Source organism: Microchirus variegatus (assembly GCF_963457635.1).
Source record: "Microchirus variegatus genome assembly, chromosome: 9".
In the NCBI taxonomy this organism is placed as follows: Eukaryota; Metazoa; Chordata; class Actinopteri; order Pleuronectiformes; family Soleidae; genus Microchirus; species Microchirus variegatus.
In genome coordinates this window covers 25,848,640-25,867,988 of record NC_139810.1, presented here as the reverse complement: position 1 = coordinate 25,867,988, position 19,349 = coordinate 25,848,640, and the positions used below count along the sequence as shown (strand labels likewise).

Below are 19,349 nucleotides of genomic sequence, written 5' to 3'. Positions count from 1 at the left end.
ACTTTACAGTGTGGTATGCCACAGAAATAAACCAGTAGCTGGTTTAATGGGCTTTATTATTATTATTATTGTCAAATAGAGACACACACTTATATATGCATATATACATACAGTACAGTCCTGTAAACCAATACACCATCCAATTTAATCCTTACAGTAGCTATAAAAACAGCATGTTTGTCCTTCAGAGCTTCAATAATATGATTTACAGTGAAAAGTTCTGGTCGTCTGATTCATTACACATACTTTACTGAAATGTGCTCTAAGCAAATCTTTTAGTGATATTTGCATGAGTACATTCATGTTCTGGATGTGGCACATTCAAACTTCTTTTAGTCTCTGGATAAGTAGTTTGAAATCTGTGATTGCCTATTAAAATAATTTCCCTGCATTTTAAATACGTGACCGTTGTACATTATCTGCGTCATCACATTTGAGAGGTTTTCCGTTCTGTAGTGGGAGCATAAATGAGTTAATATTATTACATGAAATATAATCAGTTACCCTATTATTACATTTCCCTGATTTGTACAAATCGTGGTCGGCATCGGATCCAAACAGGGCACCAACAAACAATTATTTTCTGTGTCACCTAATTGGTTCGTTATCAAATCAGTGTAAATCAAATCAAAGATTACATTGTCAGTACAGGGAAAGTCGCAAATGGCTTACATTTGTAAACATGAAAAGAAATAACTTAAAAAGACACATCGGTTTAGTGTTTTTTTGTTAGAATAAACAATGGAAACAAATAGCTGTTGGCAGCAAAGAAAGAATAATGTGATTCCCTACCTATGGTCCCTTCATTTGTTTCAATGACAACAAATCAACCTACAAATAAAACATGGAATGAAACGGATGATTCACAGAGACGAGACAAACATGCAATATTACACGTAACAGCAGGTTTATATTAAAAATCGTATAATGAGTCGTTATTTCTGCCCAACACCGTATAGATAATGCACAACCTTCATCACGTTCTCTTTGCACAAGTAGCAGCTTGCTCAACAGCCTGTCAGCCGGTACATGTTGATATACAACCATGTCATTTAGAAAGAGGCAAATAACAGACGTTCTTGCTCTCTATGGTATATCCAGCAGATTATTTTGAGCATAAAGTTCCTCCGTTACTTGGTACACGTCAGAGATTAAAGGTAGTGCTTCTCCCAGTATGGCCACAACGTTGTCCGGGGGGCCGACATTCATCACCTCGAAGAAAGCAGGACGCCCGGGGAGCATGTGGAATGCCACGCCCGCAGCTGTTCGGACCACCCACGGGTGATGCTGGGCAAGAGAGTCGTTGTACGCCTCCGCGCACATGACGGACGTCTTGTCGTCCTCGGTGCTGGTGCGGAGTCGCTCCAGGAAAAGATCAAGCCACCTCAGTGCGCGGTGGAGCCTCAGCAGAGTGCGGCAGCCCGACTCTGGGTGGCTGCCTCGCTTGGTCAGGTCCACGAGTCCATTGTCCATCTCATACTTGACCATCGACTGGACAGTGACGTACTGAGACCCGTTGTCCCCACTCAGGTGGTTGACCAGAATCTGGATCTTGCCGACAGCATCCTTGGAAATGAAGCCAAAGACGTTGCCTAAGCTGTTCAGAAGCCTATGAAATGAAGCACAAAAACAACAATGTTACTACCATGACATTGTACAGTCAGGTTTTAAACTACTGATAAACCTGTGGGAATATAGGTCATGGCCTAAGGAGGAAGTTACTAGATTTTAAGTGTGATCCTGATTCTCGTCAGGTTAAATAGTGACCTTGGTGGAGGTTTGTGCACTCTGTCTGCTTGTTAGTTTGTTTCTTGAGTCCACATGCAATACTGTTAAAACTTATTTTACTCAATTTGAATGTATCATTACCTTTTACACACCTGGTTTTCATATTTCATAGTAATGTTATTAAATGTGCTTTACCACATGACATGTGTTTATAAAAAGGAATGTGTGTAAAATACTATTAACTACACTGTACTTTAAAGCTTAACACAATGTTTTTTGCACACATGATTGTTTTATGCATTTGTTTGTATACACTTTTCCATATTTGATGACCACGTGACATGTCTTGTATCATTTCCGTGTAGTGTACTCTAGAGGTGAGTTTGTGTATTCTTTATGAGCCAAATGTTGTCAAAAAATCTCTTACTTGATAAGCCCACGCCAGCCATCGACATAGTGTTGAAGGTAAACTTCCTTATTTCCCGACAGACAGAGCTTGAACGTGTCGAGCACCTGCTGTAAACAGAATTTCTGCTCCTGTGATGCCGCCGAACCAGCCATGGTTTTCAACAAGGATATAGTACCGTCAAACAGGCAATAGAGAGGGATACAAATATATATATATATATGGCCGTCAACGACGAACCTCACGTCACTGTAGAATACAGTCCTAATGTGTAATATTAAAGACGACACAAACCACCACCTAAAAACAACCTCAACGTGAAACACAACATTTATCTGGGGTTGTGATCTGTCCCTACTGCGCAGACTCGAGCCGGGAAACATCGGAAATCAACATACGCTGCCTTCAAAATAAAAGTAATCGCTGTTGAGATTAAGACACAGTGCCTCAAAAAAAGACATTTTGGTCTTGTAACAAAACACCAGAGGTAGGTACAAATATGAAATATGAATGTTAAAGTTAACTAAATGAGAATTTAAAAAAAATAAAAAGTATATTTCAAAATTACAATGATAACAAACAGGTTAAATATATTGGGAAAGTACATGAAAAATTACACTTTCAAGAGATGATTTCGCCATTGATTAATCAATTAATTGAATTCATTAATTCATAGTTATTGTCATAGGTTAGCTGTAGGAGAGGACTCAAGCAACTGAAGAGAACTGACCGTAAACCTTTTATTTTGAAACTGTTAAGTGGAAGTCCCATATTTGAAGGTAGCTACTAGCTTGACACCACAAACACCTCACATCACATGTACGTTTTCAACAAATGAGTAACTTTTTCTCTATATACAAAAGGTTCATCAGTGGAAACAGTCTGGTCGTGGAAGTGTCGCCTCACCTGTGCTCGGCACTGACGAGAAAACATGCCTGAAATAAACGTAACGCCACTTGGTGAGTATCGTTACAGGTACTTGCTGGCTAGCTAGCATCCCGCTAAGCTAGTTCCGTCAACACACTTGGCTGTAGCTTGATAAAGTCTATCTGTGGAGATGCCGCCCCATTTTGAACATTCCTTGCTATAAACAATGACTTTATAAAGAACACTCGTCTTCATGTGGAGCAAAACATGGTCCCATACAACTTAATGTGAGGGTTGGTGTTAGAAATTCGTAAATTGGTGTCAGGTTTAGGTATTAAATGGCTAAGAGGCTGGAAGCTGTTAAAAAAATAGAAGCTCTGCAAGTAATTGTGTGTTTGTGTTTGTGTGTGTGAGTGTGAGAGAGAGACAGAGCTATTTGAACGAATGAATGGAATCTTTATTTTCCAGTAGTAGTAGTAAACAAAAGAAAATAAACAAAGAAGGCCTTCAGACCTTGGATCACAGCTCTGAAAAGGAGTAGGCTCTACTAAAAAAAAACTAAATTGTACCATCGCTTCTCCAAAACTCAACCAAAATGAATTAACCATTCATCTTTACTTTTAATAGCACATGTTTTAAACCAAAGAAGACAACACCAACAGACTACATAAATGCACAGTAAACACCCAGTTATACACCTGCTTTCCTGTACCTTGTGAATATCATCGTCTCTATACATCCTCCGAAAGTGCTTCATGTTTGAACATCTCTTTAAAGTGATCCACTGCTTCACCCCACTAACCAAAATACCAAAGGTTTTCATTGTAGTGTGCACTCTTCTGTGTCATTTAAATGAACCCCTTAAATGATAAGTCCCTTCTCTTACAGTGAATATTTTCAGCTAATTGCTTGTTGTTTTCTGCTCTAAGCATTATCTGTAAAGTTTGGAAGTCCACTGGGTCTGAAAATGTAAGAATTTTAGACTGGAGTAATAAGGTTTTGATCTCGGTCTCCAGCCTTGAGATTTGAGTTATGAACTCCTCTTTCTCTCCAGGTGCTGGACAGGATGTCGGCCGCAGCTGCATTCTCGTCTCAATTGGAGGAAAGAACATCATGTTGGACTGTGGGATGCACATGGGATACAATGATGATGTAAGTGAAGCAGCTTATTATCTCAGGGCTTTACAATCTGTTTATGACTGACACCGTTTATCATTAGAACTAATGGTAAGGATAAAAATGTTTAAACTGGAAGAGCCACAGATATTAGAGTCCTCGCCCAGGGCAGACAGACAATAGATGGGAGTATTTGCAGAGCAAATTAAAAACAAAACACATTGTGAAGTATACCGTTATATTATGATGTTACAGTACACATACAATAATAGTAGTATTATGGCTAAACATATACAACCAGCATCTAAATCCTCTTTCTCTATTCTTCATGGATTGAATCTTATTTTTACCTGATTTTTAAAGGGTTTACATTGTGAGTATCAAATGTTTTGATATGGGCAAAAAAGAAATTGGTTGGATTTTGATGACAAATTAGATTTTAATTGTTTAACTCATTAATCGTTGCTTACAAATGATATCAACATGGACACCGTCAGGAAAACTTATTTCAAAGACAGCTGGAGATGCTGGTGTCTCCATGTTTTCTCCCTATTAGCATAACCACACGTGGCTAACCTGTGTCGCAGGGAGGATGCGAGCGAGAGGTCATGTGATCACATCGGCCCACTTGTGGTGATGTGATACTGAATCGTGCTCTCTGCTGCAGCAAGGAGAGCAGTTTGTGGAGTTTCAGTGCCTGTTTCATTGGTTTTTGTTCAGTCATTTGAATAAAAACATCACTTATGATATTATCTGAGATGATTTATCTTGCACAGCTCTATAGTGAAGAAAATAATCTACCGTCCAGTGTCACTTCATCCCAATAAATGTAATATGTCTATATTGTCATTCCAGAGACGTTTCCCAGATTTTTCCTACATAACCCAGAATGGACGCCTGACAGAATTTTTGGACTGTGTGATCATCAGGTTTGTTGTCTGAATCATGTCACTTCTATTCCATTCATATTAAAAAAAAATAAATCATGTATTTTTTTTTTACATGGCTGCACCTGTTCCTTTTTTCAGCCATTTCCACCTGGATCACTGCGGTGCTCTGCCCTACATGAGTGAGATGGTTGGCTACGACGGCCCCATCTACATGACCCATCCCACCAAGGCCATCTGTCCCATTTTACTGGAAGACTTCCGCAAGATTACGGTTGACAAAAAGGGAGAGACCAACTTTTTCACCTCACAGATGATCAAGGACTGCATGAAGAAAGTGGTACCTTTGAATCTTCACCAAACTGTCCAGGTACGTTGCTGACTTAAATGTCAATGTGTATCATTATCTGTTAATTGTGTCTGCACAAGCTGCTCGTCTGGTCCGGTGGCCAAACCAAGCTGTTTTTGTTTTGCTGCTGGCAGGTCGATGATGAGCTGGAGATCAAGGCGTACTATGCAGGCCATGTCCTCGGAGCTGCCATGGTGCACATCAAAGTGGGGTCAGAGTCTGTGGTCTACACTGTGAGTGTCAACAAGTCTGCACTGTGTAACTCAGCGGCCCTGTTTAGCCCTATCATTAACATCTGCCCTGCATGTGTCAATGGAAATCCATCCTCAGTGTGACATTAAAGACCCTGTAACCAGCCGTGTTTTTATTATTATTATTTATTTTCAAATCGACTGTAATTTCACAATGAACTGAAAATAAATTGACAATTTATTTGTGGATAAATCAAATTTCATCTTTTCTTTTACAGGGAGATTATAACATGACGCCTGACAGGCATTTAGGGTAAGTGGTATTTCCTTGAATTTAGTGATGGTACAAAATATGTAACCTATCGGCGATGTCTCTGACCACCAGAAGTGCAGACAGAAGGCTGCACCTGTTTATTAAAACACATTTTTTCAGTCGTCGCAATTTTATCGTTAACTGCAATTATTTTGGTCAGGATAATCGTAAAAAAAAAAAAGTGAATTTTCCTACGCAAATGATAAGTTATCTGTGACATGATGCTATATATCAACATATCTGCAGCGCTGCATGGATTGATAAGTGCCGTCCAGATATCCTCATCTCAGAGTCGACGTACGCCACCACCATCCGTGACTCGAAGAGATGCCGAGAGAGAGACTTTTTGAAGAAAGTACATGAAAGCATAGAAAGAGGAGGAAAGGTAAGACTGCGTTGGGGAGCAGGTTTTTTATTTATTTCCTTATATAATACTTTATTTATTATTCTCTTTTCAGGTTCTCATCCCTGTTTTTGCACTTGGACGAGCACAAGAACTCTGTATCCTGCTGGAAACATTTTGGTAGGGTTGTACCCACAAAGAGAATTTAAAGGGTTTTATAGGAGCTTTTTATCATTGAATTTCCAGTATAAGCTTGTTAATGTGAACAGGTCTACATCAGAGCGAGAAATAAAGCGCAAAGACAATATTAGAGGATATCTGACCATGTTTATGGTTGTAACAGGATGAACTGCAAATGGTTATAAATAAATAATGAAATAATAAATAAATATCTGTTGCCTAAATTAGCTGAATTGCTTCTCCGTGAATAACGGTGGACATTTATTCCCTGCACAGGGAGAGAATGAACTTAAAGGCCCCAATCTACTTCTCCACTGGGCTGACGGAGAAAGCTAATCATTACTACAAGCTTTTCATCACATGGACAAACCAGAAGATTCGGAAAACCTTTGTACAGAGAAACATGTTTGAATTTAAGCACATCAAACCTTTCGATCGCTCCTATGCTGATAATCCTGGACCTATGGTGAGTTTTGTTGTGTGTGCGCACAAGTGCAACATGTTTTCGATTTGAAAATTCTGATAGCAGTGAGATAATCTCATGTGTGCACTTACAGGTGGTGTTTGCCACACCGGGAATGCTGCATGCTGGTCAGTCTTTGCAAATCTTCAAGAAATGGGCTGGAAATGAGAAGAACATGGTGAGTGTTAGTAGTCTTACTAGTCTTAAATACTTTATATAATGATACAACTAATTCCTCTTTTCTTAGGTGATTATGCCTGGTTACTGTGTACAAGGGACGATTGGTCATAAGATCTTAAATGGGCAGAGGAAACTGGAGATGGAAGGGAGATCGACGGTAAGACAGACGTCTCTCCATTATGTTAATGTCATTTTCGTACAGCGTTCTTCGTGAGGACACACGTAGACATTCGTTTGTTCAACATTGAAGCCTTTTATTAACCCTGTAAAGCCAAAACCCTTAAATAATTGACAGAAAATTCTAATTATTTGACACTGAAGCCTTTATTGGTCCAAAATTCAAATATCAATTTCCATATAGGAGTTTTAATTTGTATCATATTTGATACAGCGGGTCACAATGATCAAATATTCTTTTTTTTCTTGAACAAAAAATACACAAACAAATCCAACAAAACAATGCAGCAATGGAAATGGCAGGGTGGTAGTCTGGAAGACATAACATTTCAGTTATTGTTACTCATTTTGCGGTTCACAACCTTTTTATTTTGAGTGATGGTAGGCTTGAAAACAGTCTGCATTTCTCACAGTACACATGGGCAATGTGGCCTACGCAGTGCCTGCATCTCTGTCCGGTTTCCCATCATTTTATACATCAGTGTGACAATTATACAAAATTGTCACACTGCTCGTGTTGAGGGCTCAAAAACTCATGTATCACATACTCACTGGTTTGAATCCAGTTTGACCTTGGGCCTTTCTGTGCTGAGTTTGCATGTTCTCCTGTTAGTGAGGGTTTTCTCCAAATACTCTGGTTTCCTCCCACAGTCCAGAAGCATGCTGAGGTTATGTGGACACTTTTAATTTGACTGTAGGTGTGAATGTGAGAGTGAATGGTTGTAGCATCTCTGTGTGTTTGCCTGGCAACCTGTCCAGAGTGTACCTTGCCTTTCTCTCCATGTCAGCCAGCTCGCACGCGACTCTCATGTGGAGGATAAAGCAGGACAAAATTAGTGTGAGAGGGGTTATGGATAAAGTCAGGGATAACACTTTTATTATGTTGTCCATATTAATGGATGTCAATGTGTGTATACATGCCCAGAGACATGTTTCACACAGATACAAATGATAAATCTGATATATTCCAGTCCGATAATCCTATATATCGCATGCTTTACTATGCACAGACTGTTAACATGTAAATCGACAGCATTTTAGTGGAGTCAGGTTGAGGGGCTTTTCATTTCTTCTTTATGAGAGAATAATATTTGTAAGACAGGTTTTGAAATGGCTACAGCACAAATGTGTTGTTAACAACTTCATAGTTTAAAAGGTCTGATCAAGAGTAGACTTTTATTGTTGGTTCTTAGGTCTATTAGGTCACATGTTTATGTTTTATTTATTTATCGCTGATGTACAGCACTTTGTTTGAGCTGCTGTTGTTTTTAAAGTACTTCATGAATACAGTTGGACTGGATTGGAATATCAACCTGCTCTGTGGTTGTTGCAGTTGGATGTGAAACTGCAGGTGGAGTACATGTCCTTCAGTGCCCATGCAGACGCTAAAGGCATCATGCAGCTCATTCGTATGGCAGAGCCTCGCAACATGCTGCTGGTACACGGGGAGGCCGTCAAAATGGAGTTCCTCAAGGGAAAGATCGAGCAGGAGTTCAGTAAGTGTACCTCCATTGTGTTGTTAATAATGTTTGTCTCATTAAAATCTAACGGTAGGAAGTGAAGGGGGCGGGGGGGGGGGTTTCCAGTCTTGCTAATGATTCTGTTTTTAAATGGCAGGTATAGACTGTTACATGCCAGCGAATGGCGAGACGGTAACTGTGACGACAAACCCCAGTGTTCCGGTGGATATCTCGCTCAATCTGCTGAAGAGGGAGATGGCTCTCGGAGGTACGTTATGACTGTAGCTCAGGAGTTTTTACAGCAAACTGGGTCATAAAAGGACACTGGTCTCGGTGGTAAAGACGGTGTTAAGGTAGCCCACGCACGTTTGGCAGAGGTGTTTGTTCAGTGTGCAAAACACGGCTGGGAATTTTGTTTGCAAAATGATAAATGCCGTTTATTGCTGGTGTTAAGTCATTAATTTAACCGTTTGTAATTGAAGCTGTAGTTTTGTCCTACGAGTCAACATTGCAAACACACTTGGAAGCACGAGGAAGAAAGAATAATAGGAACACTTTTCATGATTATGCTGTACATTCGAAAACCACCAGCAATAACATCTTAGTTAATTAATCATGAGCCTGAAAGATGATCTGTAGAAATCAGCCAGTGTGAGCTTATATTTGTCAATATGAAAACTTTTATTTTAATTATTGTCTATTTTATAGATGTAAATGTCAAGATTAGGTTTTCTTTTTTTACATTTTAGTGTGTGTATTGCCATCAGCCCAAAATAATCCATATTGTCTATTCAGTCAAGCTTGAGAATTATACAAGAATGAAAGAATAGAATCTTGGATGAATTCTTGCAATAGCTGCTGACTATAAGAAAGCTGTATAAATATTTACTAGTTCTTGAGTTGTTAAAAAGTTATTGTTCTGTTTTCCTCGGTCAGTGCTACGAGTGCTATACGTGCTACACACTACATACATGATATAATAATATTTGAATGTATTTTTATACTTATTTGCTTGTTAATTGTATATTCATGTTCTCAACTTACCTCTTTCTTGTGTTGAAGGTCCTTTGCCTGATCCCAAAAAACCTCGCACCATGCATGGAACACTGATCATGAAAGAAAACGTGAGTTCTCATTAACTCTTATTTAACTAAATTAATGTTACTGCTGTGTGACTCGCAGTCTGGTGTCTTTCTGCTTGATGACGGACACACTCTCGTTATCTGTCCTCCTGAGCACAGAGCCTGAAGCTGGTGTCCTCGGAGCAGGCTCTGAAGGACCTGGGCCTCAACGAACACCAGCTGCGCTTCACCTGCCGCGTGCAGCTCCAGGACCCGCACAGTGATAACGACACGCTCCAAAGGATCTATGTACACCTGAAAAGGTGAGCGGGCGCGCTGTCATCAGGGTCTTCTGCATTATGCATTATAGCCTGCATCACAGACTCGCAGTATAATTTATGTGTGATATTCTGGAGATTTTTAAGTTTACACTCTTTTATTGTTGGATGTTGTTTACCCTTAAGAACACAGAGCACTTCGGCTGCTTTTTTTCCCCCCATTATTATGTTAAAACTTATATAGAGAAGCTATAAGAATTAGAACTATAAAGGGTCTTATATTCTTTTTTTTCAGCACAAATTTTTACAACAAAACAAAACAACATTTTTTTAATTTTGACCAGCTATATACACTACCGTCCCACGACCCTCTGGTGGAGGATAAAGCGGTAGATAATGGATGGATGGATACACACTACCATTCAAAAGTTTGAGGTCACTTAGAAATGTCCTTATCTTTGAATGAAAAGCACTTTTTTTTCAAAGAATATAACATTAAATGAATCAGAAACACACTCTATACATTGTTAATGTGGTAAACGACTATTCTAGCTGCAAACGTCTGGTTTCTAATGGAATAGGTACATAGGTGTATAGAGGCCCATTTCCAGCAACCATCTCTCCAGTGTTCTAATGGTACATTGTGTTTGCTAATTGCGTTAGAAGGCTATTGGATGATGAGAAAACCCTTGAAAACCCTTGTGCAATGATGTTAGCACAGCTGAAAACAGTTTTGCTGGTTGTTTGATGAAAGCAAAGTTTGAAGGGCAAAAATCGGATTGAATTTGTGACATTTGTCACAGTTCAGAATTCGCTTGGCTCGTGTTTTTAAACAATAATAAAAGAAAAGTGAGAAAGAAAAACGAATGACAAAAAAATAAGAATGAGAAAGAAATACATATGCAATAATGCAATATAAAATTAATCACAACTTTGAATCAACTTTTGAAAAAAAATTTGTAGAGCCTGAAGTTGTAAACACACACCCCCAGGATGTCCCACGGCAATTTACCACGAGTACGCCTGCAGCATAGATCACTACGGCTTAACCTTGACGTGCACAAAACAGCAAAAACCTTTCTGAATTTTTAATATCTGTTGTTTTTACCCCCCTGTATTTCAGCGTATTAAAAGGTTACACCATCCAGCACCTCCCTGACGGCACCGTCATGGTGGAGTCTATCGTCATCAAAGTGTCGTCCTCCACTGAGGACCCCAACACCAAAGTCCTGCTGCTTTCTTGGAGTTATCAGGTATGACATTGTCACTGTGCGTGCCTCTGAATTAATGCCACTGTAGCTTCCGAGCGGTCGTGGGAAATGATTTGGAAAGTCAAAGTCGTTTAGCGTTAAGATTTTTCATTCTCTCACAAGAGGCAGAAAAGCACAATGACTCAGTTATAATGACAGTATAGATTGTGCTTTGAGTACATGATGAGATAAAGTGTTTATGATTATAGTTCAAATATAATACTACCTGATGTAATCCAGTTTTAAAGTTTAATCTTTGATTAATTCCCATGTTTGGCATAATAACTGTGTTTTGGCAGCTGATCTGGCTGTTTAATTCTGCAAACACTCAGTCACGTTATAATTATTGTTTTTGTTTGAATTATTCATTGCAGTTTGTCAAAAACTCTTACATTTATGACAATAAGCTAACAATAACAATAATTTTGTTTCAGCATGAAATGGGCTTTGTGCGCGCGTGCGTGCTTGTATTATATCTTTACGACCTTTCCTGGCATAACCACTGGCCTTGTCAGGACCAGTAGTCCTCATGGAGACTAAAGCCTGGTCCTAATGAGGCAGAAACTGATGGTCAAGTTCAGGGCTAAGATTTGATTTGTGGTTAGGGTTAGGGTTTGGTATTAACTGGTCATGGTTATGGTTATGGATAAAAGTCAATGCAGTGTCCTAAGAAAAGATAACTGCTTAATCCTCTGTTTGTGTGTGTGAATCTAAATGATATAGTTATGAAATAAAAAATGGCAGTTTAAAGATTACTTTAGAAAAGGGAACAAATAATAATGTGTCCACCTCCAGTGAGGAAGTGGAGACTTTAAAATCAGTTACTTCTGACATCTGAGCTTGAAGACTGAAGTCACTGAGCTCCTTTCTCTTTGCTCTTGGTTCAATTATTGACTTTTTTATTACTCTGGCGACCCCACACTGCTCCAATGAAAAGTTAAACTGAAGAATTCTTTCAACACTGGTTGCAAGAATCAACAGGAACACATTTTCAGATATGAACTCTGGTTGAAGATTTGAGCCCTATTTTTCTCGCTGTGGATTATTCAGACTTTCTCCTGCTGCTTTTTCACATGAGCTCATTTATTATATTCAGGCAGAAATCCGCTCTGTTCACAACAGCTATGTTTTTGTTCAAGATCGTTTGTAGCCACAGCACTAATGCTGTGCTTTTGTTACGTGGGGGAATCTTCTGGCCCGACTGCAGCATGAGTTAAACTGCGTGCGCTTTGATGCCCACGCAGTCCTAGTAAAGGTCTAATCAGCTCGAGAAGTGAAAACACTTGTGTGGGTGGACAGTATGAGAGTCAGGCCAATGAAAGGGAGAATAAATTGAAAGCAGGAGGTGGGGAAACCTGCCCGTGTAGCAGTGCGAGGTGGGAGTTTCGGTGGCTTCATATGTTCCATGCAAAGGGCAAGAAAAACAAGTTATGATCTGTATTTCTGCCTCTCCGTGATATCTGTCATCTTTAACTAATGTTTCCTGATAAAATTGAATAACCACTAAAATGAAACCCCAACCACACGTACAGTCGGTGGCTTAAATCGGGTCGTCTGTCTTGTGTGAGAGCTTTTATATATATATATATATATACGTATGTATACGTATGTATATGTATGTATATGTATATATTTACGTATGTATATGTATGTGTATGTGTATATACATATACACATATATACATGCACAAGCACACTATTATTTCTTTCTCTGATTAAGATGTCAAATTATAGTTTATTTACTTGCATTCTTGAACAGAAAAAAATAGTTTTAGTGGTTGAGCATTATGCTTGATTAAGTTCTGACTGCCAAATAAATAACAATGACATTTTTAGTTTTAGACTAGTTTTTTGAAATACTTGTAAAATATTTGTTTGTTTGTTTTCTTGTTTTAATGACAGGTGGTCTAATAAATGTGTTTAATCTTCTTCAAAGAGATACTTTTCAGATTATGTTCAGTCAGATGTCATAGTAAACTGAGAATGTTTGGATGATTCAAATAGAAAAGATGAAAATAACCAAGCGTGTGCGCTTTAATTCTCTGTAAACTGTAATATATCAGTGAGTGTAAGGGCTGGTTAGGGGCCACAACCCAATGTGTAGTGTGAGAAAGGAAAAAATACAAAATTATTCATGGATTCTTATCAAAATTCTTTATTGTTTTTTTTCTGAGGACACATCAGACACCTGTCCGTTCATATCTGCCTGTTTGTCTTCTTGACTTTGATATTCTGTTGTTCTCTGTCAGGATGAAGACCTGGGCAGCTTCCTTTCAACTCTGCTGAAAAAGGGGCTTCCATCTGGACTGTGCTGAAACATCTTTTTTTTTGTCTTTGTCCCAAAACTGTGAGCACATGAAGGAAATTAAGTAATGTGCTGCCAGACAAGACTCTGGACAATCCATTCTATCATTTGGAGGTCTCAGTTTTCTCAGTTTACTCCCCTCTCTTGTTGAGGCTGGCCCAGTCCCAGACACATTCACAGACACAACCTCTCAAGATAAAGAAAAAGAAGATACTCATGTTTTCATTTCTCCCTTTATTTTGACACAGTTTTAATAAACACTTTTATATGAAAGTCAACAAAGAATCATTTATATTTACATGAGGTTTTTTTTTTTATTTATTTCTCAGATCACTCAACTCACTGCGATGGTATAAACACCGGTTCTCTTCTGAATCCGTTTACACAGACACCTCAGGTTTAAACGCTTCCACTTGCAGTGGCGGGTGGTGACATAGTAAAGCACGGGGTCCAGGCACGTGTTGAGGGTGACGAGGGCCATGGTGACCCGCCTGGCCACATAGATGTGGTTGGCAGAGGCGCAGCTCTTGATGACGTCCATGCGTCGCAGTAGGTGCAACAAGTAGACCACATGGTTGGGCAGGAAGCAGAGCAGCGTGATCGCCAGGATGATGTAAATGACCCTCACAGCCCTTTGGGCTGTTTTTGACCGGATCATGGAGATGCGCCTCACAGCCAGTGGGTAGCACACCAGGATGATCGCGGACGGCAGCAGGGAGCAGAAGATCAGGCTAAGCAGGCTGTACGTCCTCAACCGCGTGTCCCACTCGTGCTTGGCGAAGTTCTCAAAGCAGCTGTGGCTGCCAGACTCGTCCACGTTGGTTTCCAGAGGTCCCATGAGGACAAAGACGAGCATCGCCACTATGGCGACGCACCAGAGCGCCGCGCTCACGGCCAGCGAGCCCCAGGGCCGCCGCATCCTCAGATAGGTGTGCGGATGGACCGTGGCCATGTAGCGGTCCACGCAGATGCACGTCATGAAACAGATGCTCAGGTAGATGTTGGCGTAGAACAGGATCCCCGTGATGCGGCAGGCGACGTCCCCAAACACCCAGTCGTTCCTGTTGAGGTGGTAGTGGATTCGGAAGGGCAGAGTGCAGAGGATGATGATGTCTGCCAGAGCCAGGTTACTGATGTACACACTGAAGGCCGTGCGAGGGGTGATCTTGAAGGTGAAGGCGAAGAGCGCAGCCAGATTTCCGGGCAGACCGACGACTAAAGCCAGGATGTAGACCACCGGAAAGAGGTAGTACTGGAACTCGACTGAAGGGATGCTGCAGCCAAAGTCTGTGATGTTCATCATGGCAGATTCCAGTGTTTGTGTTTTGTGAATGAAGTCAAATGAAAGCCAGAGAGAGAGCGTAGGTTGATCTTCACACAAGCTGCTGCTGCTGCATCACACCCCGTCCTCTGTAGCAACAGAGAAGTGTTTCCATTCAGACTTTTTCCACTTTAACTCAACCATGGAAAGTAATACTTTACTCATCTGATTTTAAAAAGCAAAAACATTTCCCTAAGGTAATTTCTTAAATGTATTTCTTACACTTTTGCTAACACTAACACAGTAATGAAGGAGATGTTTTCACCACATTTCTAATTTGTCCCTAAATTAAGATTTATTATAATTGTCTTGTAACGCTTAACACAAACTAAACCCATTCATGCAGGGTAATACAAATGAAGACTATTTGGACTGAAATAAATAAATCAAATAACTTACCGTATAATGTATTGATGGTCTCTGGTTGATGTCTAAAGGTGAACAGGTTAACAACACGCGCTCACACACACCGTGTTGTGGCTCTGCTGTCACTGAGCAGCTGCTTTTGGAAATGCTAAACGCTGATCTTCACTCTAATTTCCTGTCTGTGTTCTGGGGCAGGAAACCACACCATGAGACATAATGTATGCATGCAGTCTGTGTGGCTTTGAGCTTCAGTTTCCTTTTTTTTAATTTTATTTTTTTTATATAGTTGTGCTTGATGACTCTCTTCCTCCTGGGCTTCCATTTGCAGACTTTTACTCGCACCTCAAATCTGATGCCAGATGTAGCTACAGAGAAATATCAACAGGGTTTTTATATGTTCATCAACCTCACTTTTGTCTCTGAGGACTTTCCCTTTTGAAGAATGGGCTTTGAAAATGGAATCTAGAAGTGGTTTGCTATTTCAGCCAATTCTGCTTTTCTACAATTATCAAATTGTCCTAAAGTGGGAGTAGCCAAAAGGTTTTCTAAAGTGGATGATGCCATTTTATTTTGTATTTTTTTGAATAAATTGCACGTAATTTATTTTATGCACACAAAGAACCCACAAAATCAGCTCGAATGTGAAATACATAAAACAGGGAGTCCTGAAATCAGGGGTCTCAAACTGGCGGCCCAGGGGGGGCCACATGCATACGGCCCCCACTTAATATCATGTTATAATGAAAACATGGCTCACGACCTCACCGTCTTTTACACACAGTGTGTAGCTGAGGCACAGCTTCCAGCAAGGTGATGGAATATAATATGTTTAGTAGCAAGGTTTTTATAACAGTAATAATAAGACATTTGGCCATAATTACAAATAGCAGTGGCCAAAACGGCTCCTGGCACAAATTTTTATTAGTTGTCCACCCTATTATTTATGTAATTTAAAATAAATGTCTGTTTTTGATATTAACATTATAAATAAGGAGGTGGGAATTAAAAATGTATTTAACAAAGGTGGCAAATATGTAGTATACAAAATATATTGTGGCTTAAACAAAAGAAAATGGGCAGTGGATGGTGTTGAATTAAAAAAAAAATGCGTCTAAAAGACCCTGTCTAAAATAACCCTTCTTATTTATTTATTTACGTACAGCGAGGAGGTGTCCATGCTTTCCCTCATCTTAGTTTGCTCACTGGAGGTTTGACGTCACCCGTCACGTCCACGCCATGACTGGACCACAAAGAGACTACATTGCATTTGCTCTATCATTAAATGACAGGTTAAAAGCTTGGGGAGGGACTGATGTGCTTTGACATGTATTCTTTTCATTTTGTCCACCCTGTTCTGGTATATATATATATATTGTGTTCTATATAATTTGTGACTTTTACTTTTACCAGCAGTGTTGGTAATATGATTGCTATTAACATTTGGATAGCAATAAAGACACAGTCAATCCAGTGTATTCAAAAGAATACATCATAATCATAAATAATATATGCATGTTCTAACTCTAAAAACTAAATTCTTCACATAATCATTCAGACTTTGATGTATTGGGCTCTTAGATAAAGGTAAATACACAAATGACAGGGAGCCTTTGAACTTGGTTCTTCCAGAGCTCTTCATACTGTTACAACAACTCAATTTATTGTGACTATAGTTGTTTTTCATGCAAAAATTATTCACATTGTATATACCACAGCAGTAAAGCATTTAGAACAATTGTCGCAATCTGTTTTTGACCTACAGTGATTAAAATAGTGGTTGAGGCGACGGTTGATCCCACCCCGACACAGCAGGTGGCGGTATAAACCTTCGTAACGTTGGCTACGGAAGAAGACGAACTGAACACTGTTGGACAAAAAAAGTGCTCGCTATTCATTCATTCTTTCAGCCTATTTAACGTAAATTATTACCCATACAATGTAAAAAATAAACATTAGTAGGATTGTAAACCAATAACAGGAAACAGTGTCACTCAAGCCCAGTGACTTTATTTAAGGGAGCGCGTAAAACAATCATCATGTTGTTAGCTACCGGCTAAGCTAAGCTAGCTCACTGGGTGTCAACAAACTAAAAAATTGACTTCATTTAAATGTATTTTGTAATTGGTCCTTATTTCGGAGCATTCGCCGTTTGCCCATATTCTCAAATATCAAATTTGGCACATTTAATTACGGTCAAACCATTAAAACATTGAATCCAAAGTTAGTTTTGAGTACGAACTCAAACATGGAAACAGCGGATAAATGTCACATCTGTCTGAGTGACTTTGAGCAGCAGACTGTGGGCTCTCTGGAGAAGTGCCACCATGTCTTCTGTCTTGACTGTATTCTTCAGTGGTCCCAGGTAATGCTTTTCACTATGAAACTAATTAATTAACACAACTCTTCAGGCAAAACTGCAGCAAAAGATTATTACCTATCATCATTTAATCTGTGTGACTGTTTGAGCTCATAACTCAAAAATGGCCCCACAGCTGTCTTCAGGAATCAGCTTATATTATATAGAAAATGCATTAAATAAGACTTGTTGTTAATGCTCGATATCACTTAATATTGTATTTTAATTGTGTCCTAATTAAGGTATCACTCAATCATGTCAGCTGTGCAGCAGATTAATCACTCATTATACATGGACACCAACATTCACATTATTGTAAAGGCCAACAGTGATGAATTGATAATGAATTAACTTTTGATCTTCTTATTCCTTTGCTTCGCTTGTACAGTAAACTGAATATTTGTGGTTATTATAAATTATAATATTTCAGGATGAAGTCATTTAGAGTTTAGTTTAGTTTACAACTGCTCGAGAATATAATCAGTTATATTCAATGAAAAATGTCAGTTGCTGCCCTTCTATTGTCCCCATTCAGTTTGGGACATAATCGCTTCAAATGACTATTATTAGATTATTTTCTCCATTAATCAGTAAGTCAGAAAATGGCTGTGTTCAGTATTTGCTAAACTTGAAAATGACAACGTCCTAATGAGTCCAAAAGGACTAACAATTAATTTGTTTGTCAGTTAGTAGAAAATTCAGTAATGATTGAATTGTTGCATCCCAATAGGTCACTGTGATGTTTGATTATGATATTGATATCTCTGTTTACATGTTACAGCCCATCATCTGATTATGATTGTAATGTTAAGTCAGAATGCTTCACATCTGATTATTTCTTATTCTGTGTAGGACCTTATTCAGGTTATGATAATAATCAAAATATGCTTTTTACATGGCATTTTACAGTCTTTTACAGACTGTTGTTTTATTTAGGGTTGGTGTCAGAGCATTGTTGTGAGCCCTAGTTTAGATTCTTTTCTTATGTGTAATACTTATTCTAAAACAATACTTTACTAGGCTGAGCTGCATTAACCTTAATGGATTTGTTTGTTTTTTCCTTTACATTTTATCTCTCTGTCCCCATCCTCAGACTGCCAACACATGCCCAGTGGACCGGATCAGTTTTGCCGTCATCCACCAAAGGCAGCGTCGCGGAGGGGACGTTCAGGCAGAGGTAATAATCACTCGCTGTGTGGGAGGGGAGCTTACTCTGCAGAGTCTTTTAGGTAACGTGTGTGAACACTGTGCCGGCAGCTCTAACAGTTTGTGCCGCTTCTGCAGATCAAAGTAAAAGCAGTGAAAAGGGACAGTGATGATGAAGAGCAGGCGAGCGATGCTGTCATCTGCGAGGAATGTGGACGCAGTGACCGCAGGCAACGGCTGCTAGTGTGCGTGAGCTGTGATTCAGGGTATGGATTCACTTCACCTCACGGCATTTTCATATAAGGTTCCTCCTCCAGAATCTAATACAGACTATGAAATAACTTCATTCAAGTTTCAAGATTCAAGATTCAAGATTTTTATTTGTCACGTGGATGTACAAGTACACCCCAGTGAAATGACATTGCAAAACAAGCCCCTCTGTGCAACTGTGAAGCACTAATAAAATAAAATCAAATAAGATAAAGTAAAGTAGAGTAAAAATAAAAAACATAAAATAAAAAATAAAATACAATTTAAATTTAGAATAATTCCCAGATAAATATAAAAATATTCACAATACACAAGAATAAAAAATAAAAGCAGTAA

The 19,349-nt window shown here is 39.2% G+C and overlaps 3 protein-coding genes across 3 annotated transcripts; 1 reads left to right on the top strand and 2 right to left on the bottom strand.

Moving 5' to 3' along the window:
* Window positions 1-1,086: 1,086 nt before the first annotated feature.
* cptp (ceramide-1-phosphate transfer protein) lies at window positions 1,087-2,289 on the bottom strand (the record flags this gene model as incomplete). Its single annotated transcript, XM_083894905.1, has 2 exons — window positions 1,087-1,609; window positions 2,156-2,289. The coding sequence occupies 2 exons, from the start codon at window positions 2,287-2,289 to the stop codon at window positions 1,087-1,089; spliced, it is 657 nt and encodes a 218-aa protein (XP_083751031.1).
* Window positions 2,290-2,970: 681 nt separating this feature from the next.
* ints11 (integrator complex subunit 11) lies at window positions 2,971-13,765 on the top strand. Its single transcript, XM_083895713.1, has 17 exons — window positions 2,971-3,093; window positions 4,056-4,153; window positions 4,973-5,046; window positions 5,146-5,374; window positions 5,488-5,586; window positions 5,823-5,857; window positions 6,104-6,242; window positions 6,316-6,380; window positions 6,657-6,846; window positions 6,938-7,021; window positions 7,091-7,180; window positions 8,534-8,696; window positions 8,818-8,928; window positions 9,723-9,784; window positions 9,902-10,044; window positions 11,123-11,252; window positions 13,499-13,765. The coding sequence occupies exons 1-17, from the start codon at window positions 3,066-3,068 to the stop codon at window positions 13,562-13,564; spliced, it is 1,806 nt and encodes a 601-aa protein (XP_083751839.1). The 5' UTR covers window positions 2,971-3,065; the 3' UTR covers window positions 13,565-13,765.
* Window positions 13,766-13,888: 123 nt separating this feature from the next.
* On the bottom strand, window positions 13,889-14,857 carry LOC310932239 (P2Y purinoceptor 1; the record flags this gene model as incomplete). The annotated part of the gene is made up of 1 exon (XM_083895532.1): window positions 13,889-14,857. The coding sequence occupies one exon, from the start codon at window positions 14,855-14,857 to the stop codon at window positions 13,889-13,891; it is 969 nt and encodes a 322-aa protein (XP_083751658.1).
* Window positions 14,858-19,349: the final 4,492 nt, after the last annotated feature.

Excerpts from the sequence above, each read along its gene's own strand:
- ints11 (XM_083895713.1), top strand. The coding sequence starts at position 3,066 with ATGCCTGAAATAAACGTAACGCCACTTG. Across the intron at positions 8,929-9,722 it reads GAGGGAGATGGCTCTCGGAG|GTCCTTTGCCTGATCCCAAA; the intron begins GTACGTTATGAC and ends CTTGTGTTGAAG. Across the intron at positions 11,253-13,498 it reads TGCTTTCTTGGAGTTATCAG|GATGAAGACCTGGGCAGCTT; the intron begins GTATGACATTGT and ends GTTCTCTGTCAG.